The 23,241-nt window shown below is 44.3% G+C and overlaps 1 protein-coding gene across 1 annotated transcript in view; it reads right to left on the bottom strand.

Moving 5' to 3' along the window:
* Positions 1–23,241, bottom strand: part of ZYG11B (zyg-11 family member B, cell cycle regulator) — a 61,711-nt gene that overhangs the window by 23,329 nt on the left and 15,141 nt on the right. The window contains exons 3-9 of the mRNA XM_040360452.1: positions 17,155–17,909; positions 12,484–12,624; positions 12,220–12,396; positions 10,118–10,182; positions 5,613–5,712; positions 4,923–4,973; positions 4,648–4,809 (exon numbers count right to left, since the gene is read on the bottom strand). Coding sequence (XP_040216386.1) covers positions 4,648–4,809; positions 4,923–4,973; positions 5,613–5,712; positions 10,118–10,182; positions 12,220–12,396; positions 12,484–12,624; positions 17,155–17,909 — 1,451 coding nt within the window. The remainder of the gene's footprint in view (positions 1–4,647; positions 4,810–4,922; positions 4,974–5,612; positions 5,713–10,117; positions 10,183–12,219; positions 12,397–12,483; positions 12,625–17,154; positions 17,910–23,241) is intronic.

Genomic DNA, 23,241 nt, shown 5'->3' with positions numbered 1-23,241 from the left:
CTCTAATAGAGGATGGATCGGAAACACAGCATTGCTTTGAGGCGCCCTCAGTGAGCCCAAAGCTGAAACCGTCGATACCTGGAGATCTGGTACTGGCAAGTTGAATGCCCTATGGACCAAGTCCGACAATCCTTGAATCCACCAGCTCTCCCTCAGGGAGACTGCCCCAGACTCCTCTGTATCCGGATCTTCGATCCCTGAACCTACTTGGTCCTTGTCCAAGAGGTCGTCCAATTCCCCTGAGGAAAGGACCTCCTCTTCTGAGGGTCCGCGCTCGGGCGACGGAGATCTATTCCGCTTACTGCCCCGCATAGCTGCGGCTATCATTTTACCCATGCTTTTCTGCATCTCTTTTAAAGAGGTGAGTAATACCTCCTCCGTGACCATCTTAGGGTTGGACTGACCCGCGTCAGCTCCAGCCCCAGATCCCGATGGCCCCAAGGCTCCCTGTGGGGAAAGCAGCGGCATAGCTTTGTCCGAGACCTCAGACTCTCTGGGGGAATCCCCACCTCTTGTAACCTTGTTTTTTGATGCCATGGTACAATACCAAGGTACACCTGCTACTTATTGGTACCTGGGACTTATAAGTTAAATGCCCAAACACCTGTTTGGGGGATAAAAAATGCTTCCTCTCCCCTAGATGACACTTTTTTTTTTTTTTTTTTCAAAAAAAAATCTTTTTTTTTTTTTTTTTTTTCAAATCTAGGAAAGAAAAAACATTCTGTCCCCCTGAGTAGTATTGCAAGAAAAACTATGAGATGGAAAAGAAACAGCCTATTCCTAGGCTTGAAAACAGTCTTTCTGAAGACTGCAATATTCTTTCTGGCCACTGTGTGTCCTCGGCGCCCCGTGCTTGCCGTTCTGGTCTTTCCTCCTCAGTTCCAAAGTATTGAATGAGCTATATGGAACAAACAAGGAAGGGCCGCCCCTTCCTTAAGCCACTGACCCGCCCTTCCCCCCCAGCAATCTCAAACAGGAAATGCCCCTCCCGACAGGGGGGGGGGGGTGGGGTTGGGAGGAAGGGACCTCTCTGCTCCAGCAAACTGCAGCCTGCAGCCTGGAACCATGAGGAGGTCAGCGTTTTGCCTGCTTTGCAGGCCGTGAGGAGGAAGACTGAATGGAGCATCGCCTGGAGGCTTGCAGGTAAGCACAGCTCTCTGACACACACATATACTTTTATATCACACAGGCCCCACTCAATGCTTTTCCAACACTACAAGGGAGGTCACATCTTATGGGGAATAATACATATAGAGCCATCCTATCTTTATGATATGTGACTAGTTTGCCAGATGCAGTGCATAACTTTAGGCATGTCCCCTGTGACCCCCCAGAAAAAACCTGCTAAGAACCAAGTTCCGCAAGTTTTCCCCTCACTTACCTGCTCCATGCCGCAGGACTTTGCCAAGCAAGAGGCCCAATCTTCCCCCATCTCGGTGGGGATGTCTAGACCTTCAGGCCCTGGGTTCCTATGAAGGATCCACTGTCCTGGGCCCATATAGCACTCTGGCAACAGAAACATTAGGCACCCAAAGGTTTCTAAGTTCTGGGCCCAGGGTCCAGCTCTCTAAAAAGAAAAGCATTATGGGCTATACCCCAAGGGTTTGGGGTCCGGTTACTGACCACTTTAGCGCTGAGGCTTTTTTGGACAGAACCGGTTAGCTCACCTAATCCCAAGGATGTGGAGGCAAGCTAAACCATGACTAACACCTAAGACACTGGCGGAAAAACTGAGGTACTCCTCCTATGGGAGGGGGTTATATAGGGAGGGGCATTTCCTGTTTGAGATTGCCAGTGTCTACACCTGAAGGTACTCCATATAACCCATATAGTAATGAATGCCGCTCTGTGTCCCGTGATGTACGATAAAGAAACATCTTTTGATCCTTCCATGTTATGAAAACACCACAAGGGGAGGTGTTCTGTAGTGCTAAATCACTTAATGACCTAAGACAACAACACTGTTCCTCCACAGAGACAATGCAATGAGTGAGCGTAGTTCCCTGCAGGATTGCCGAGTGAAACTGAATGGGTAAAAAGCCTGAGAAAAGAAAAAACGAGTGCAGCGATCACATCTATGGATTGATGAGCTGCAACTGCATTTTCTTTATAAAAACAGAAACAAAAAATTACTGCGCAAAAGGCAATACAAAATAGTGAGAACCAGAAGCACACAAATAGGTAAAGGGCATACCATAAAGATATTAAATGCAAACATATGCCACGCTCACTAAACAACAAGTGCAATATTTAAACATAAATAAAATAAAATGAAATGAATAGCAATACATAATTGTCCATGCAACAGGGAAAGGTTTGTATCTATCCAACATGAGAATCCTCTTTTACAAAGAAAAGTGCTCTTTAAATGCTCTCATGAATAAAACACCCAGTGCGCCATCCACCAAAGCAAATAGGGGGCACTGGTCATGGGGGAGGAGCCAGAAGCGCCGGCAGGGGACCTGAGAAAAAGATGATTGGGGCTGCTCTGTGCAAAACCATTAGACCCCTTTAACACTGGGGCGGTGAGGGCGTTAGCGGTAAAGCTCTGCTAGTTTTGGCAGTGCATTTCGGGCTAGCGGCCAAGTAAAGGGTTAATAGCGCCAGTGCTGCCGAAGCGCTTTGCGGATGCGTCGGCAGCACTGCCCATTTATTTTAATGGGCAGGGGTGGTGGAGGAGCGCTGTATACACTTGCTCCCGCACCGCCCCAAAAGATGCTGCTTGCAAGACTTTTTTCCCCATCCTGCAAGCGCACCGCCCCAGTGTGAAAGCACTCACTTTACAGGCGCTATTTTTAACGCTAAAGTGTCTGAAAAGCACCCCAGTGTGAAAGGGTTCTTACACAGTCTTGGGGAGCAACTCAGACAGAGTCTATGTGACCAATGGTTTAAATGCTGCCAGGGTTGCGGGTAGCAGACAGAGAATCTGCAGGAGAGGGCTCACTAACACGTAAATAAGGGTGATTTTATGCCATAAAAAAATAAATAAAATAAACCTGAGGATGTAACAGACTTAAGTAGCAGAGGGCAACTGGACTTCAGGCTGAAGATGTTGGCACCGTTAGTAGGTATGGAGCCATTAGTAGAAAGTGAGTGGGCACCAGGTAGGGTTGTCCCGATACCGATACTAGTATCGGTATCGGGACCGATACCAAGCATTTGCCCGAGTACTTGTACTCGGGCAAATGCTCCCGATGCTTCACCCGATACTTGTACTGTCAGCGGTGATCAGTGCATGGGGAAGTCACAGGCACCGATCACCGCTGTATAGATTTAAAATTAATTTCTCTGCTTCTCTCTACACCCCTCCCCCCCGCATGGCTTTCAGCTGCTTTAAAATCAGCGGTGATCGGTGCTTGCAACTCCCCCACACACGATCACCGCTGACTGTCCCGTGTCCTCCTCCAGCCCTCCTCCAGCCCCCCTCCGTGCATTCCGCCGTGTATCCCGCCGTGTTTCTCTCCCCTTCTGTGCTCCTCCTCCACCCCTGGAAATGTCAGGATGGAGAGCGGGGTAGGAGCCGGTAAATCCGGCTCCTTACTGCTCAGAATGGACAGAGTCAGTGATCACTGACTGTCTATTCACATAACTGAAACATTGTAAACTGTGATTACGATGTTTCGGTTTATGAATGAAGAGAAGACGCTGTCTTCTCTCCTTTCATTTTCAGCGCAACTAATGCTGCTGAGAAAGAGACAGGGGAACATGTGTCCCTAGTCCCTTTCCCTGTCTCAAAGGGAAGATGTCAGAGGTCTGTTAAGACCCCTGATATCTCACCAAAGCCCCCACCAAAAAATAAATAAAAAAAATAAAGAATAAAGAAAAACAAAAAGAATAAAAAAAATTATTGTAGAGAATAAAAAAATTAAAGAAAAAAAACACACCGACACGGTCCACCCCCCCGTGGGTGGACCGTGTCAATTTAAAAACAAATTGTTAAAGATAAAAAAAAAATAACTACTGACACATGTGCCGCTGTCACATGAGATTAAAAAAAAAAGTATCGGTATTCGGTATCAGCGAGTATTTGAAAAAAAGTATCGGTACTTGTACTCGGTCTTAAAAAAGTGGTATCGGGACAACCCTAGCACCAGGTACAGCAAATCTGTTGCATGCTTGCCCCAATCATGTGCATAGAATTAGAGAGTGTGACCATGTGGCGGTAAGGCAACATATAGGTCCATGGTAAGTGGCAAGGTCTCAACGACTTGTGAAAACCAGACAGTTTGTTGCAGGTGAGGATAGTTGGGGGATAACCAAAGCCACTATAGGCAGGCATCAGGAACGGAACAGAGTTCTATATTGCTCCTGCAAGCAAAAGCAGTTGGAAGATGCTTCCCCGATTCTGTACGGCAGGAAAGCACACAGACTGCGCATGCAAGATTCCACCCAGCAGATGACATCATAGTGTGAAAAAAAAAAAGGGGGAGGAAATAAACCCCCAGCAACAGGTAACCAACAAAAACAAATTTAATTTTTTTTTGTTTTATTAAAAATACATATTTTACGCATGCAAAATTAGTCACATGTTCAGGCCAAACGTAGTTGCGAGAACTTGTTTGGTAACTTGGCAATCTAGGAATCAATGCAAGGTTCATTTTGCTTCTATACCTCTTGCAGGTTTGTTAAAGAGTAAAATGTTTTTACCTCTAGGACCTTCATGAAGAGCTCCAGGCCCTGGTTCTCTATAAAGTGGCGGCATGTGGTTGGAGATTCATCCGTCAGGTTCCACAAGGCACTCAGGGTGAACTTTAATGTCGTATCCACCAAGCTCTGGCTGGTCTTCTGACGCACTATTTGCAAAAGTTGCTGAATTTAAAAAAAAAGGGCACAGAAATGTTTATAAGCAATAAAAATAAAAAAAAGGTAAGTCACATACAAACGGTTTAGGAGGGAAAACCTCTATATAGTGAAATACATACCCTTACGATGAAAAGCTCTGCTCCTAGCTGAGCTGTCTGTTCCGTTGAAAGCTGCCAAAGAAGCACATTGGATTCTAAGCACATAAACAAAAAACCTTATTCATTTTAATGGAAAAAAAAATAAAAAAGATGATCAAAGCTTTAAAGAGTTTGTTGGTGTTTATTACCCCAACATTTTGTATTCCTGATATACGCCTGCTGTACAATGTACTTGTATGAGAAAGTCTCCTGTTCTCTTTGCATTGCATCCTTTGTGTAAAGAAACCTGATGTCCCTCCGCTTTTCTATTAAAAACTGTCCACACTAGGCGCAGGAGAACACCATGGTCAGTTCCCTAGCTATGCTGAGAACTCAGTGTGCTCTCTTCCAATTATTAGACTTATCCTGACATGCCTCCCCTGCACAGCTATTCACTGGGAAGCACAGTGTGCTGTTGCTTCTCCTACCCCAGGAGATACCTTGGTGCTTCATAAGTATGGAAAATAGACATTAAATAATCTTTATTATAAAATCATACAGATCCAGTGAGGTAGCCTGTTAAAACAATCCCCACCAGACACAGGAATGTGAAATGCAAAAGCATAAAGGCACGTACAATTTGTTCAAAGTGCATCATGATATTTGGTTATATTGTTCACAGAATTACAAAAACAAAAACCCCATGCTTGAAGTGAAACGCGATCGACAAACCTTTGCAGCGAGAATTGAGATAATGGCTACCGCCATCCTTTGCATGTTTTGGTCTTCATGATTACACAACCACTGCATTACAAGCTTTGCTGCATCAAATCTGAAAGAAAAATGTACAAATTGACACAAAGGTTTCATTGTCCTTTATCAACAATGATCAGAAAGATAAAACACATCATTGCAACTTTAAGGCCTGGTTCGCACTTGTGCGATGCGAGAACCCTTCGAATCCACTGCAGGTTCCCGCATCGCACCGGACACGCACGGCAGTTCACACTGCCATATGCGAACTGCTGGGGGGTGTCATATGTTAACGACACCCCCATTTCTGCTTGTGTATCGCACCGCAAACTGACAGTTTCGGACATGAATCGGATCGCATATGTGTGAACACACATGCGATCAGATTCTGGTCCGAACAGAATAAAAATAAAAAAAAGGGACCTGTGCGTGTTTGGACCGAATGCGATGCAATATCAGCCATACTATCTGTATGGCTGAAATCGCACCGCACAGACATCACATGTAATGTGAACAGCAGTGCGCTGCGAATTACATGCGATGTCTGGCATTGCACAAGTGTGAACCGGGCCTTAGGGTAAGTTCACCTTTACAGAAAACTCTGTAAGGTGAACTTACAAGGTGCCCCTCCTCGTCCCCACCACCCCGGTCTCACTGACCTGGACTGCCGCAATCTCCAGTTCTAAGCCCCAGGATATATGCAACAGGAGCCCGGGGCTTAGAAATACTTTCTGTTGAATGTTCAAAACGTCCCTCAAAAGGAGGGACATTTGGAGCATTCCAATTGGTCGGCGCCGTCACATGGCTGATGCATCAGCTGCTGCATAGCCGTCCTGTCAGCTATGGAGTAGGCTCGAGGAAGGAGAGAGGGGGCCGGATTCAGAAAGAGATACGACGGCGTATCTCCTGATACGCCGTCGTATCTCCGAGTTCGGCCGGTCGTATCTATGCGACTGATTCAGAGAATCAGGTTACGCATAGATATCCCTAAGATCCGCCAGGTGTAAGTGTCTTACACCGTCAGATCTTAGGCGGCAATTTCAGGCTGGCCGCTAGGTGGCGCTTCCGTATCTTTTACGCTAGGAATATGCAAATGAGTATTTACGCCGATTCAGAAACAAACGACCGCCCGGCGCTTTTTTTTTTTCGTTGTTTGCGTTCCGCTTTTTCCGGCGTATAGTTACCCCTGCTGAGGGGTAGCTAATGTTAAGTATGGCCGTCGTTCCCGCGCCGAGTTTTGAAATTTTACGTCGTTTGCGCAAGTCATTCGCGAATATGGCTGGATGTAATTTACGCTCACGTCGAAAGCATGACGATTTGCCGACGTCATTTGGAGCATGCGCACTGGGATTCCGTCGCGGCCGGCGCATGCGCAGTTTGTTCGGCGCGGGGACGCGCTTCATTTAAATGATACACGCCCCCTACCCGCCGAATTTGAATTCCACTGGGCGATTTACGCTACGCCGCCGCAACTTTACAGGCAAGTGCTTTGTGAATAAAGCACTTGCCTGAAAAACTTGCGGCGGCGTAATGTAAATTAGATACGTTACGCCAGCAGAAAGATCCGCTGATCTTTCTGAATCTGGCCCAGGATGTCTAAGACTCTGGCTCCTGGCGCAGATATACTGGGGCTTAGAAATGGAGATAACAGTGGTCCACATCACCAGGACTGGGGGGGACCTGTGTAAGTTCAAACTTACACTTTAAGCTCTGTACACACGGGTAGAATGTCTATAAACATTTGCCAATACAAAAAAATACTGGCCAACATTTTACCCTTATGTCGGTCTGTCAGACATGCACGCTGGTAAACCAGCAGCCAACCGACTCCCGATTAGCACTCTCAGCCAATGGCAGAGCGCGCTCATCGGAGTGTTCTGGTGGGGGGTGTTAGAACACAACAGCTCAGTGGGGGAGATCACATGGTTAGTATAGTGGCTTCCAATTGGAGCTGATCGTTTTTTTTGCAACCAAAAACTGTAGTATGTACCAGGCTTAAAAGGTGTTCTCTCCCGCTACCTAGACACAGACACACAAATATTAAAATGTAACTCCACTTTTGTTGAGAAAAAAAAAAATATTCCCCTCTGGATGATCTCTGTACATTGCAGGGATTTTAACAAACTTTATTGTAGATTCCTACCTTTTGTTATTCTGAAGAAATGGTCATTTGTGTCCATGGCCAAACGAAAGTGAAAAAGAGCGATTTCCTAATTCTCAAGAAAAGAAATATGTACAGTACTGTATATAACTTATTTCACAATATAACTTTAAACATGTCATTTGACATGATTAATACATACAAGAAGTTTTTTTAAAAACATCAACGTGTTGTTATCAAAGAGGTCATCCTGTTCAAAAACGTGTTATGTTCAACGCGTTTCATGGGATGACAGCTTCTTCAGGACCTCCAAGACCTTTAATATCTCCACATAAGAAAAATGCAAAATGTAATACACACAGAGGCAAAGGGGAAGCTGTAAAAATATATATTTTTCAAAATTATGTATTTTTAAATATTATGCCTCCCCCCGCCTCTGTGAGAGGATAGATTCTATTTGATGCCTGCGCATGAATTTTGTGATATTTATGTATAATTTTGTATTTTTTTTTCAGTAAAATTTTGTATTTTACTTGTGGAGATATTAGAGGTCTCAAAAGGTCCTGAAGAAGCTAGGGATCCCATGAAACGTGTTGACCGCAACACATCAACTGTATTCACATTCCACCATTGTACGCTTTATGGACAGGTTAATGGTTAAAAGATGACCCACTTTGATAAGAACAGTTGATTAAAAAAAAATATCTTCTATGTGTTAATCATATCAGGTTTTAAGTTGCATTGTGGAATAAATTATATACATATTACATTTATTTTTCTTGACCTTGTGAGGCACATATATAGTCCCATTTAATTGGGTTCTTTAACCACTTAAGCCCCGGACCAAAATGCAGGTAAAGGACCAGGCCCCTTTTTGCGATTCAGCACTGCGTCACTTTAACTGACAATTGCGCGGTTGTGCGATGTGGCTTCTAAACAAAGTTGGCGTCCTTTTTTTTTCCACAAATAGAGCTTTCTTTTGGTGGTATTTGATCACCTCTGCGGTTTTTATTTTTTGTGCTATAAACAAAAATAGAGCGACAATTTTGAAAAAAATGCAATATTTTTTACTTTTTGCTATAATAAATATCCCCCCAAAAATATCTAAAACATTTTTTTTCCTCAGTTTAGGTCGATACGTATTCTTCTACATATTTTTGGTAAAAAAAAAAATAATAAAAAAAAATAAAAAAAATAATAAAAATCGCAATAAGCGTTTATCGGTTGGTTTGCGCAAAATTTATAGCGTTTACAAAATAGGGGATAGTTTTATTGCACTTTTATTCATTTTTTTTTTCACTACTAATGGCGGCAATCAGCGATTTTTTTTCGTGACTGCGACATTACGGCGGACACTTCGGACAATTTTGACAAATTTTTGGGACCATTGTCATTTTCACAGCAAAAAATGCATTTAAAATGCATTGTTTATTGTGGAAATTACAGTTGCAGTTTGGGAGTTAACCACAGGGGGCGCTGAAGGGGTTATGTTTCACCTAGTGTGTGTTTACAACTGTAGAGGGTTGTGGCTGTAGGAGTGACATCATCGATTGTGTCTCCCTATAAAGGGGATGACACGATCGATGCAGCAGCCACAGTGAAGCACAGGGAAGCAGTGTTTACACGCGGCTCTCCCCGTTCTTCAGTTCCGGGGACCGATCGCGGGACCCCAGCGGCGATCGGGTCCGCGGGTCCCAGGGTTTCGGACCGGGTCGCGGGCGCGCGCCCGCGACCCACGGCTGGGTAGATGTACAGGACGTGCCGGTACGTCCATCTGCCCAGCCGTGGCATTCTGCCGACGTATATTTACAGGCGGCGGTCCTTAAGTGGTTAAGTGGTTATTGTTAAGGGATGATGCCTCCCATGTCGTTATAAATCAGTGGTAGTAAACTCTCCACTCACCTTTAAATTTCATTTGGGAGTATCTTACCAAAAAATAAATTTTTGTTTTGTTGCAGGGGATGCCCAAAATCTGACTTGTATCCTAATGCAGACTTCTGGGAAAATTTGTGAGCCAGTCACAAAAGCAGTAAATTACTTTTCTGAGGGACGTTCTGTACACCAACCACGTACAGAACGCCTCCAGGTTGGGATATTGCATTGTACAGAAAATGACAGCGCTGCAGTTTGAAAAAGGTTTTTAATAACTTTCAATTACAATATGACTTATTTTTTTTCTCCACAAAAGTGGAGTTACCCTTTAAATATGCGATAAAGAATCCCTAGAGCACAATGGCTTACACAGAGATCAAATCTGCCTTCTTTGAAATTTTGTTTGTCTAAAAGTAACTTTGAACAAAGCCATCTGATGAGGCACTGGGATGTGTCAGGTCAGTGTTGAGTTCTGTTCTAACCGCAAAAAAAACAAAAGAAGATGAAATACCTGTTAAATGGGACATCTTGCAAGATTCTATCACTGCAAAGGGACAGCAAACAGTTCTTCTGCAACTGAAACGCAAAAGGGTAGTCATGTGACCATCACAATTTTAAACTGTCAAAGCTATGCAAGAACTGTTTGTTCACAAACTGCTCCCATGTTTAGGAGTTTGCAGATTTAAAAGCTTGCTACTCTACTATCAGCAGATACCAGGGATGATGTAAGGGTGCCTAGAGACAGAACAGTTGCCCAAACCAGGCAGTTATTGCTATATTGAGAAACAGCCATATGTCTGAACAACTTATGTGACCTCTCCAGAGAGATAGATAGGATAGATACACACACACACACACACACACACACACACACACACACACACACACACACACACACCCACCCTTCGTTGGTAATGTATGGGTATATATACACACAGCATACAGTGACAGTTCCATTTGTTCATTATATATGCAGGCTGTTCTACCTCTCTGCACAGTGATCAGTCTGCTCAGATTAAAAGTTTAAAATTGTTTTAGCACTTGTTTGCAATGTGAATTTTACAAGATAAATCAATGTCAGCAGATGAGATAAATATCCCATAGTTGCTAAAAAACATAAAATAAATAAAATATAAGCAGATGCAGTGGCCAAGAGATATACTGTACAACTATTGCAGAATTTTCAATAAAGGTGTGCTGAGTCAGGGGTACTGGGTAGATACGCGTGTGTCACATGTATTAATGGGCTCTCTTTGCAAAGTTCTATTTTTAGACCAGGACAGAAATTTCAATCTAACTACTGGCAGACAGTGAAAAAAAAAAAAAGACAATGAGACCCCTTTCACACTGGGGCGCTTTAGCGCCAAAAATAGTGCCTGTAAAGCGCCTCTTATGCCTCCCCAGTGTGTGGGGCGGTGCGCACTGCCAGAGCACCTGCAAATCGCTTCGGCAGTGCCGCAACACAAGCACTTTTTACCCTTTCCTCGACCACCAGCATGGGTTAAAAAAAAAAAAAGAAAAGAAAGAGAAGAGAGAAAAAAAAAAGAAAAAAAGGAGAAGAGAAAAGAAAGAAGAAAAGAAAGAGAAAGAAAGAAAAAAAAAAGAAAAGAAAAAAAAAAAGAAAAGAAAGAGAAGAAAAAAAAAAAAAGAAAAAAAAGAGAAGAAAAAAAAGAGAAGAGAAGAAAGAGAAGAGAAGAAAGAAAGAGAAGAAAGAAAGAAAGAAAAGAGAAAAAAAAAGAAAAGAAAGAGAAGAGAAAAAAAAGAAGAAAAGAAAGAGAAGAGAAAAAAAAGAAAGAGAAGAGAAAAAAAAAGAGAGAAAAAGAAAGAGAAAAAGAAAGAGAAGAGAAAAAAAAGAAAGAGAAAAAGAAAGAGAAAAAGAGAAAGAAAGAAAGAAAGAAAGACAGACTTAGGGCTGCACTGTGGCTAAGTGGTTAGCACTTCCACCTAGCAGCACTAGGGTCGTCTGTTTAAATCCCAACCACGACATTACTTGACTTTGCATGTTCTCCCTGCGTGGGTTTCCTCCTGTGGTTTCTTTCCACATTTTAAAAGACATGTTGGTAGGTAAATTGGCTCTAGTATGGTTCCCGATTTACTAAAACTGGGGAGTGCAAAATCTGGAGCAGCTCTGCATAGAAACCAATCAGCTTTCAGTTTTTTTTTTCAAAGCTTAATTGAACAAAAGGTGAAGTTAGAAGCCGATTGGCTACCATGCACAGCTACACCAAATTTTGCACTCAAGTTTTAGTAAATCAACCCCAGTGTGTATGTATGAATAAGAGTTAAGCTGGCCATACACCATACAATTTTCTTATTCAATTTCCTTAAGATTTGCCTTCAAGAAAATTGTATAATGTATGGCCAGCCTTAGGGACCGTGTAAGCTCCTTGGGAGGGCAGAGACTGATGTGAATGTACAATATATATGTAAAGCACTGTGTAAATTGTTGGTGCTATATAAGTACCGGTAATAACCAAAATAAATAAGATCAGTTTGATTTTATATATCAGAAAAAGAAAAAAAAAAAAAAAAACACACACAACTTGCTTATAATTTGTAGTGCTTACTATGTTCCCATTAGCCCTGTGAAGGATGTAGGTGCACAGAACCTACCTGCTGGTGATTTGGAAAATGTTTCATGGCTTCTAGAAGTAAGTGGGTCACGTCTGCCAGGAGTTTTACGGGCATCCCAGCTGCCAGATCCTGCTTGGTCAGGTTGAAGACACAGGCGCTGGCCGCTAGCTGCACAGGAAGGTTTGTTGGGTGGTTTCTCATGCCTACTACAACCAACTGGGAAAAAAATAAATAAAAAATAAATGCTATATAAATACATATTACATAAAAAACTGCCGATTTGTCCAAGGTGTCATTTATTACCTTCAGCATCTCTGGGTTGGCTTTATCCATGACATGCGTCAGACTGAACAGGTGAAAGAGAGCCTCCCGCACAAAGAAGGAGCGCTCACTGTAGCGGCGCAACGCCTCGGCAATCTGTGTCTGATTTGCTTCTCCAGACACCTTTGTATAAGGACATACAAAAAAAATAAAAAATAAAAATAATCATAAAGAGAAACAAAAAAAACAAACACAATACAAACTGGAACCATCACAGTAGACTATTAGGTCTCAGTCCCACAGGTGTACCCCAATGTGAGGGTGGTGCTTGCCCGCATGAGGATGTGAAGGGGTTTTGCCCATTTCCGTAAACGCAGTCCCATTCATGTCAATTGGCACACAGCCACTGCTTCTAATTTGACAGCCATGCCAGTGTGTACGGGTCTCTGAATGCAGAGTGTGCGCTCTTGGGGACCCGCAACCGAATGTGTCCCAAATGACATGAGTGAGACTGCCTGACTACCTGTGCATCCCCATGTGGGCAAACGCAGCCATCACACAGGAGAAAGCTTAAAGCGGTAGTTCACCCTCTCGTACTTGATTTTACCATCGAGACAGGCATTGTAGCGCGAGCTACAGTATGCCTGTCCCGATTTTTTTAACCCCGTACTCACCTCGTAGTCGTCCATCGTAGATTTCGGCTCCCGCGGGGAATGGGCGTGCCTATGGAGAGGGAGGATGATTGACGGCCGGCCCTGGCACGTCACTCTCCCCGAAGACAGCCGGAGTAGGTCTCGGCTCTTCACGGCGCGTGCGCACAGGCTATGCGCACGCGTCGTGAAGACCAAGCCTATTTCGGCTATTTCCGGAGAAGCGTGACGCGCCAGAGCCGGCCGTCAATCATCCTCCGTCTCCAGAGGCACGCCCATTCCCTGGTATCTTCGATGGACGACTACAAGGTGAGTATGGGGGGAAAAAATTCGGGACAGGCATACTGTAGCTCGCGCTACAATGCCTGATTTAAAGGTAAAAGAAAAAAAATTATTTTTTTTCCCGTCGATAGGGTGAACCCCCGCTTTAAAGTGATTCTAAACACAGATCGTTTTTACCCTTAAAAATTTAAGTAAACCCATCTATTTGATAGTTTAAAAAAATAAAAAATAAGTTACATTCCCGGCATACCGGAAATGCTAGATGTCACATTGGTTGTGCTCTCAACCAAACTGTCAAACCATCCAAAAAAAGAATCACATGTGCAGCATTATGGCAGTTGCAGATTAAATAGAGGTCAAGATGGCAGCTTCCTTGTTTGAAAGTGACAGGAGGGTTTACTTCCACTTTAAAAGGGGTTGTAAAGCTTTATTTTTTTTTTTTAAATAACAGCAGGTCTTACTTACCTCCACTGTGGTGCACAGAGTGGCCCCAATCCTCGTCTTCTGGGGTCCCTTGGTGGCTGACTCTCCCAAAGGGGTTACCTTGCAGGCGTGCTCCCAAGTCCTGTATTCGGCGTCCATAGCCGCCAACTACAGGACTCGGCCCCGCGTCACTGGAGTTGATTGACAGCAGCGAGAGCCAATGGCTGCGCTGCTATCAATCTATCCAATGAAGAGCTGAGAAGACCAGGCTGAGATAAAGCACGTTCTCGACGCAGGACTTTCGAGGGCTCAGGTAAGTACACCTTAATTCAGTACAACCCCTTTAATGTATTCTCTGTATTATCTGTCCTAGCCTCCCTGTTCCTAAACATTGACCTATCCATTATCACAATTATCAGCTGTTCCGCTGCACCTCTTCCTAGCCTTACACAAGACTGATGCCGCGTACACACGGTCGTTTTTCGGCATGAAAAAAAAAGAAATTTTTCAGCATGTCCAAAAAAAACGAAATTTTTCCAACTTCATCATCATTAAAAACGATGTTGCCCACACACCATCGTTTTTGAAAAATGATGAACAAAGCACTTACCAACAAGCTGGGGGTATCCAGTTCCCAAGAGCAAAAAGAAGAAACTAGGACATCTAAGTAAAAGAGGGGAACAGACGAGAAATAAACAGAAATATAAAAAGAAGGGGGGGGGGGGTGTCAGGGCACAAAAAGCCTATCCCTACTCCCTGACCATGGACCGCAGCCTGGGATTAAGGCAGCGTCCTGCTAAGGGCTTGGAAGGCCAAGTCTCTATCTGTAGGCTTGTGAAAAAATAAGTGTTTTCAAGCCCTTACGGAAGGCCATCAAGGAGGAGGATGCTCGGAGCCGATGAGGGAGCTGGTTCCAAAGAGAGTTCCCCAGTGTTTGGAGCCGGCGGCCACCTTTTGAAGCTGATCGACTAGATTGAATAATTGCTAACAGGGCGTCAGTAGAGCGAAGCTCTCTGGGTGGACAGTAGTGTTGTGTCATATTCGATAAGTAAATTGGACCTAGTTGCCAATAGGCCCGAAACACCAGACAGAGTGCCTTGAACTCAACCCGTTTTGCTATCGGGAGCCAGTGTAGATTCTTAAGCACCGGGGAGATGCGATTCCGCCTTGGGCAGTTTGCGACTAGTCTTGCAGCATGATTCTGTGTAATCTGCAATCGTTTTATCCACTTCTGTGGGAGCCCTATTATGAATGCTTACTCCATTATGAATGGTAGTTTTACCTGAACGAGCGCTCCTGTCTCATAACTTGCTCCTGGGCATGCGCGGGTTTAAAACTTTGTTTTAGCCCACACACGATCATTTTTTACAACCCGAAAAACGATCATTTTAAATGACGTTTTTAAAAATGTCATTTTTTTTTCATGCCGAAAAACGACCGTGTGTATCAGAGCTGCTCCTGTCAGTCAAATACTGCGAAGGGGGAGCAGGGAGCGTGGGCAAGCGGCGCTGTGTGTGTCTGGGGCTGTGTGTGTCTATGGGCGCACACAGCCTGGCTCGAGAGTGCACCCACCACCACACGGCTTGTGGAGGGGGCACTCGAAAGGAGGGGAGAACAGCAAGGCATTTTAGAAGAGGAGGTAAGCCACTGCTTTGTGCATTATCGTACAGAGCAGGGAAGTATAAAATCTTTTTTATTTGAAATTAACAACCACTTTAAGTATACCCGCGTGAACGAGGCCTTAAAAACAATGTCATATCTGTAAAATGAAGGAAAGACTGTGTGGAATAAATGTATGCTAGATAGTCTCAAAAGCTTGGGGAAAACTGATGACCAAAATTGTGCACAGACAAAGCTTTAAACGGATCGAACGGATCGATTGTAAAAACAAGTTCACGGCGGCCACAAGCTTGATTTTAAACACCTTGACAGCCAGGACGTTTAGGACACATCCTATTCACTAGGTGATTGTTTTAATTTAAGTAAGGAAATCAAGCTTGAAAACTTTTTACTTTTGTTCTTTCAAAAACCTTTACTCCAGTTCTTAAAATGGTTGTAAACCTCTGATATGAAATATGAACAAAAGCATATCCCTCTATTGCGTGTACTTCTCTCAATCCAAAGCATTAAGTGTAATTTCTGTCTGCTGCTTCGTTCCTCTTCGTTGCAGTTTTTCTCTCGGTGTCAGGAAAACTTGTCAGAATTTAATTATGACGATAGCAGAGGAGCGAAGCAACAGATAGAAATTACACTTTGTGCCCTTAGGGCTAAGTTCACACTATTGCAAATTGGTTGCAGGTTTTCCACATCCAATTCGCATTACAAGAGATTGCGACCGGCTCTTAATAGAGCCGGTTCACACATCTCCGGAGTGGTTGCGGAGCAAATTGCACAGAAGTCCTGTGCGTGTTTGGCTCCGTTTCAGGTGCGAATTCAGGCCGGATTCGACCCTGAAAACGGAGAACAGGCACGCATCGGACCCCTGTTGTCAGCCACATCTATCTGCAGTGTGAGCCCAGAATAAAGCAGTAGTGAACAACCAGAGAAGAAGAAAACAAAAAACCCACACACAATGGGCTCCTCTGCAGGTTTAAATAAAAATGTACTAGTATGCACCAATTATTAGTACATTACGATAGACTTGCCTGTATATGGAGCCCTCCAGCACAGCACTGTCACAGCTCCCTGGCACTGCCATCTTGACCCGGTCTCTCTTCTGGGTTCACAGACTCCAGCTGTATGAATATTTGGGGCCGTAATGATGTCACTTCTGCGCATGCATGTGGGAATCCTCTCCTTTGGTACAGAGTTTTAAAAATCCGGCATGGGTATGCCATCTTCTTAGAGCGCACGTGCCTGTGACGGAACTGGCTGCAGTGTGAATATCTCCTAAACAGTGCAAGTTTAGGATATATTCCCTGTACCTACAGGTAAGCATTATATTACAGGCTTACCTGTAATATAATGCTTAACTGAGACAAGTAAACACTATAGAGCGATATGCTTTTTTCATATTTCATGTCTAAGGTCTACAACCATTTTAACCTGCTGCTTTGCCCTGCATGGTAATAGATCCTGAAAGATCTCAGGAGGTGGGAAGAGGGTCACAAACACCCAGAACTTATACAATATGCCATGACATATGATGGTTTCCTGGATTTGGGGGGTCTCAGAATGTTGCACAAAAAAACTTTGATGGTTGAAAGAATACCGGTCAGCAAAAGAAAATTGGCCAAACAATTTTCCCTGCAAAAAAAAAGACAGAAATACTTACTTCTGCTGCCTGTTAACCAAAAGGGATCTAGTTGTAACAGAACAAAATACAGAAATATCAGAGGCAGACACATGGCATGCGCACCTTTACATTTACATCTCCAGAAAGAAGCTCCGAGTACCCAGCCTCTGTGGCCAGAAGACCAACAAACTGGATTTGAGGGCGCTGAGTGAGAAAAGCCTCCACTGCCTTATCCGTAACATGCTTCCTTCCAGAGATGTCCAATGAAACCAAGTTGAGCAGAATATCGTTTTGCTCCAGCAGGCGGCAAGCAATGTCCGAAGTGAACTGCTTGTCATCGGATATATCTAAATGGTTAAGATGGTTCAGCTCCTTGATCACTTCCAGGATTTGTGTGGTTGTCATTTTTAAACACTTCAAGTGGTGCATAGTCAGGGATTTCAGTCTGTCCTTGCACCCCAGAAGGGCAGTGATGTCTGTCACTGAGGTGTTGGAGATATCTAGACTTTCCAGCCTGGGGAGTGATGCAACATCTGCCAGGTCTTCATTATAAAACCGAACGTTGGTGATGCTCAGAGCCCGAAGTCCAGACAGGTGGCTAAAGCATTGTTCATATGGATCGTCCAACGATAGAGTAAGAGAGTTCAGGACTAGACACTGGAGGTTTTCCCGGATCCATTTACTACTGCTGAGCCCACTGATGATGTCAGTAATGGTTATGTCAGCATTGACCCCGGTAGCATCCAGCTCCACCAACTTGTGGTGGCAGAACGCCCTACGAAAGGCAACAGCAGATATTTTGGCCTTGCGGATGCAGGCACGTTTTAGCCTCAACTGGCTTCCGCGGAAAATTCCTACAGACACTTCATTTAGTTTTCCTAAAATTGAAAAGAAAAACAGCAACATATTCAAAAAGCCATAAACTACCAGCAATTATTATTCCATAGTATTCTGGAAATAAAATGACAGGAAACAATTTTTATCTAAGCAAGTCCCTCGTAGTTCTGGGATATATCTGTTTTACATGGGCAGGGTTTAAAATACCAGTGCATGATATTCAAAAGCAAAGACAGGCTTCCTGCTGAAGGTAGAGAGTACAGCAGGGGCGTCCAAACTGTGGTCCAAGGGCACAATGGGGAACAATTGCTCCCACTGGGCTGGATTCAGGTACGAATTGCGCCCTCTTACGGAGGCGCAGCGTACCGTTTTAACGCTGCGCCTCCGTAATTTACGTGCGCTACGCTTCATTCATGAAGCAGTAGCTACGTAATTTGCGCGGGCGCTCCTTAAAGCGGTGGTTCACCCTCCTTCACATCATTATACCATTACATTCGGCATCGTAGCGCAAGCTACGGTATGCCGGTCTTAAATTTTTAATCCCCGTACTCACTGTGCTATCGATCATTGAAGAATCCGACTCCCGCGGGGAATGGGCGTGCCTATGGAGAGGGAGGATGATTGACGGCCGGCTCTGGCACGTCACGCTCCCCGAAGACAGCCGGAGTAGGTCTCGGCTCTTCACGGCGCCTGCGCACAGGCTATGCGCAGGCGCCGTGAATAGCCAAGCCTATTTTGGCTATTTCCGGAGAAGCGTGACGTGCCAGGGCCGGCCGTCAATCACCTTCTCTCACCATAGGAACGCCCATTCCCCGGAATCTTCAATGAGCCATAGCACAGTGAGTACGGGGATAAAAAATGTAAGACCGGCATACCGTAGCTCGCGCTACGATGCCGAATGTAATGGTCTAATAAAAAAAAACATTTTTTTTTTTTTTAACAGGGTGAACCCCCGCTTTAAAACTGCCCGGTGTAAGGGCGCGTAATTTAAATGATCCCGTAGGACGTCATTTGCTTCAAAGTGAACGTGAATGGCGTCCAGTGCCATTCACAATTCACTTATGCAAACAACGTAATTTTCAAATTTCGCGACACGGGAACGACGGGTATACTTAGCATTGGCTGCGCCTGCTAATAGCAGGAGCAGCCTTACGCGGAACCCGACGAACGTAAACGACGTAAAATGCGTACGGTTGTGAATCGGCGTTAGTATGCAATTTGCATACTCTACGCTGACCACTACGGGAACGCCACCTAGCAGCCATCGTAAGAATGCAGCCTAAGATACGACGGCATAAGAGCCTTATGCCAGTCATATCTTAGGCTGCAGTCGGCGTAATGAGCTTTCTGAATACAGAAAAGTCGTTACGCCGGCGCAACTAAGCAATTGCGCTGCGTAACTATGGTTACGCAGGACGCAATTGCTTACTGAATCTAGCCCACTGATATGAGGCACCATTTGTCCCACTGACACCAACAATGGGGCACTATATCTTCCACCTATCCCAATGATACTAATAGGGGGAAATGCAACTCCTCCTATTGGCTAGCAACCCTAAGGCCATGTTTATTCTCACTGATGCTGTGCCTGTGACATGTTCTGTCCCTGCTGGCCACAATCCGGCCCTCGTAAAGTCTGAAGGACAATAAAGTGGTCCTTTGTTTGAAAAGTTTGGAGACCCCTGGAGTACAGAGTGCCAGGATCTTAAACAGAGAATGGGGGGCAGAAATAACAAGGGGTAAAGTTATACTTTCATTTTTTCCACCAGATTCACACATATTGGATATAACCAGACCACTAGTGTGGAAGGCTGGGTACACACTAGAGCTGCATGATTAATCGCGATCTCGATTCTCCCAGCCCGCGATCTCCCCGCGGGATGACCAGCGATTCTTCTGTTTAACGGCCGGTTCCACATAACCAGCGGGGAACGCAAATGGCGCCGATATCGGAACCGTCGTAAGCAGCCTGCGCCGCTGGATGGGTGCCTGGGCTTCTCTTGCAGATCTGTACAACTGTAGTGTGTATCCATGCGCCACCCAGTGGTTGCCGGCGGTACTGCTTCTGATGTATTAATCTTTCTCACAGTTCTGTAAAACTGTGTATCCATGCGCCACCCAGTGGTTGCCGGCGGTACTGCTTCTGATGTATTAATCTTTCTCACAGTTCTGTAAAACTGTGTATCCATGCGCCACCCAATGGTTGCTGGCGGTACTGCTTCGGATGTATAAAAAAAAAAAAAAAAAAAAAAAAAAAAAAAAGAGACCAGTGATAGGTCTATAATGTTAAAGACCATATAACTCCTATGAAAAAAGCAGAATCAAAGTTTGATTCTGCTTTTTTCATATGAGTTATATGGTCTTTAACATTATAGACATATCACTGGTCTCTTTTATATATTCATATTTTCAGATAAATTACAGGTTTATTTATTTGGGGGGGGGGGGGGTTCTGGCATTCAGTTTTTGAGAATCGTGAGAGAATCGTGATCTTTAGTCTAAGCAAAAGAATCGCGATTCTCATTTTGACCAGAATCGTGCAGCTCTAGTACACACAGGCTGCACATTGGCCAAAAATGGTCAGTTCGGCAATCCTGGTCGGTACAGATCCCTGCCTGACAGAAGCCAGTCTCATGACCAGCTTTTGTTGAACAGGCATGCTGGAAAACCAGCAGTCCCCCGTGCAGAACGTAATACCTCACTGGCGGAGATCCCTGCTCCAACATCACTTTTGAACGTTTTTGGTCTGAATTCAAAGTTGATCGTATTGTACTAACCCACATAGACATTGATATTTACATTCATTAGATGAGCGCAAAGCGCTTTTGGATTAGGGGTTTGGATTAAGACTTTTGAAAAACGTAATAAAGATAAAAATTCATCATGAGACGTCATAAGACCTTCTCTATGCAGGCATTGCAAGATTAAAGCGTTTCACAAATCAAGGTTCACTTGGTTGTCATCTGAATATGACTAAGTGAACCTTGATTTGTGAAATGCGTTAATCTTGCCATGCCTGCAAAAAGGTCTCATAATGTATCTTGATGGATTTTTATCTTTAACCACTTCCCGACCGCCGCATGTATATGTACGTCCACAGAATGTCACATACAGGCAAATGGGTATACATGTACGTCCTTGCCTTTCCGCGGGTCGGGGGTCCGATCGGGACCCCCCCCCCGCTACATGCGGCGGTCGGGTTCCCCTCGGGGAGCAATCCGGGACGACGGCGCGGCTATTCGTTTATAGCCGCTCCGTCGCGACCGCTCCCCGGAGCTGAAGAACGAGGAGAGCCGTATGTGAACACGGCTTCCCCGTGCTTCACTATGGCGCTGCATCGATCGTGTCATCCCTTTTATAGGGGAGACACAATCGATGACGTCAGTCCTACAGCCACACCCCCCTACAGTTGTAAACACACACTAGGTGTACACTAACTCCTACAGCGCCACCTGTGGTTAACTCCCAAACTGCAACTGTCATTTTCACAATAAACAATGCAATTTAAATGCATTTTTTGCTGTGAAAATGACAATGGTCCCAAAAATGTGTCAAAATTGTCCGAAGTGTCCGCCATAATGTCGCAGTCACTAGTAGTAAAAAAAAATAAAATAAAAATGCAATAAAACTATCCCCTATTTTGTAAACGCTATAAATTTTGCGCAAACCAATCGATAAACGCTTATTGCGATTTTTTTTTACCAAACATAGGTAGAAGAATACGTATCGGCCTAAACTGAGGAAAAAAAACATTTTTATATATGTTTTTGGGGGATATTTATTATAGCAAAAAGTAAAAAATATTGATTTTTTTTCAAAATTGTCGCTCTATTTTTGTTTATAGCGCAAAAAAGAGGTGATCAAATACCACCAAAAGAAAGCTCTATTTGTGGGGAAAAAAAGGACGCCAATTTTGCTTGGGAGCCATGTCGCATGACCGCGCAATTGTCTGTTAAAGCGACGCAGTGCCGAATCGCAAAAAAGGGATTTTTAATACAGCTTACCTGTAAAATCCTTTTCTTGGAGTACATCACGGGACACAGAGCGGCATATTCATTACTATATGGGTTATATGGAGTACCTTCAGGTGTTGACACTGGCAATCTCAAACAGGAAATGCCCCTCCCTATATAACCCCCTCCCATAGGAGGAGTACCTCAGTTTTGTAGCAAGCAGTATGCCTCCCAAAATGGTCCCCAAAAAGAGGGGTGGGAGCTCTGTGTCCCGTGATGTACTCCAAGAAAAGGATTTTACAGGTAAGCTGTATTAAAAATCCCTTTTTCTTTATCGTACATCACGGGACACAGAGCGGCATATTCATTACTATATGGGATGTCCCAAAGCAATGCTCACAATGAGGGGAGGGAGAACATCTCCAAGACAAAAGGATTTAATTTAGAGAAATACTCAAATCATAATAAATCCAACTTAGTTGAGAAAAATAATCTTAAATTTTAAATTTAACTCAAAAAAGAGGAGCCCCCGGAATCCGAGGGTCTCAAACTGCAGCCTGCAGCACTGCCTGCCCAAAGGCTGTATCAGACTTCCTTCTTACGTCCAACTGGTAGAATTTTGTAAACGTGTGGACAGAAGACCAGGTTGCCGCCTTGCAAACTTGAGCCATAGAGATCTGGTGGTGTGCTGCCCAGGAGGCGCCCATGGCCCTAGTAGAATGAGCCTTTAATGATACTGGAGGAGGCAACCCTTTCAAGCCGTAGGCCTGAGTGATTAATTGCTTAATCCACCTAGAAATGGTGGACTTTGCAGCTGCCTGCCCCTTCTTGGGCCCATCCGGTAATATGAACAGCACATCTGTTTTCCGGATCTTCTTTGTAGCTTTAAGATAGGCCTTCATGGCCCTGACGATATCCAAGGTATGCAGCAACCCTTCCTTTCTGGAAGTAGGTTTAGGGAAGAAGGATGGTAATACCAAATCCTGGTTCAAATGAAAACTGGATACAACCTTCGGTAGGAAGGAAGGATCAGGGCGGAGAACGACCCTGTCCTTATGAAAAATAAGATATGGTTCCTTACAGGATAAGGCCGCCAGTTCCGATACTCTTCTTGCGGAAACTATGGCGACCAAAAATACTAACTTTCTTGTCAGTAAAACCAAAGGAATTTCAGCCAACGGCTCAAACGGTTGTTTCTGTAAACTTGACAGAACAAGGTTTAAATCCCACGGGCAAAGCGGGGATTTAACTGGAGGTTTAATACGTAAGACCCCTTGAAGGAAGGTCTTAACCAGCGAGTGGGTGGCCAGCGGCCGCTGAAACCACACCGACAGAGCAGAAATCTGTCCTTTGATTGTGCTTAATGCCAATCCTTTATCCACTCCTAGCTGGAGAAAACGTAATACTCTATCGATGGTAA

This window comes from Rana temporaria, chromosome 7 (assembly GCF_905171775.1).
Source record: "Rana temporaria chromosome 7, aRanTem1.1, whole genome shotgun sequence".
Classification (NCBI taxonomy): domain Eukaryota; kingdom Metazoa; phylum Chordata; class Amphibia; order Anura; family Ranidae; genus Rana; species Rana temporaria.
Note: the sequence above shows the minus strand (reverse complement) of the source record. Positions and strands in the feature narration are given on the sequence as shown.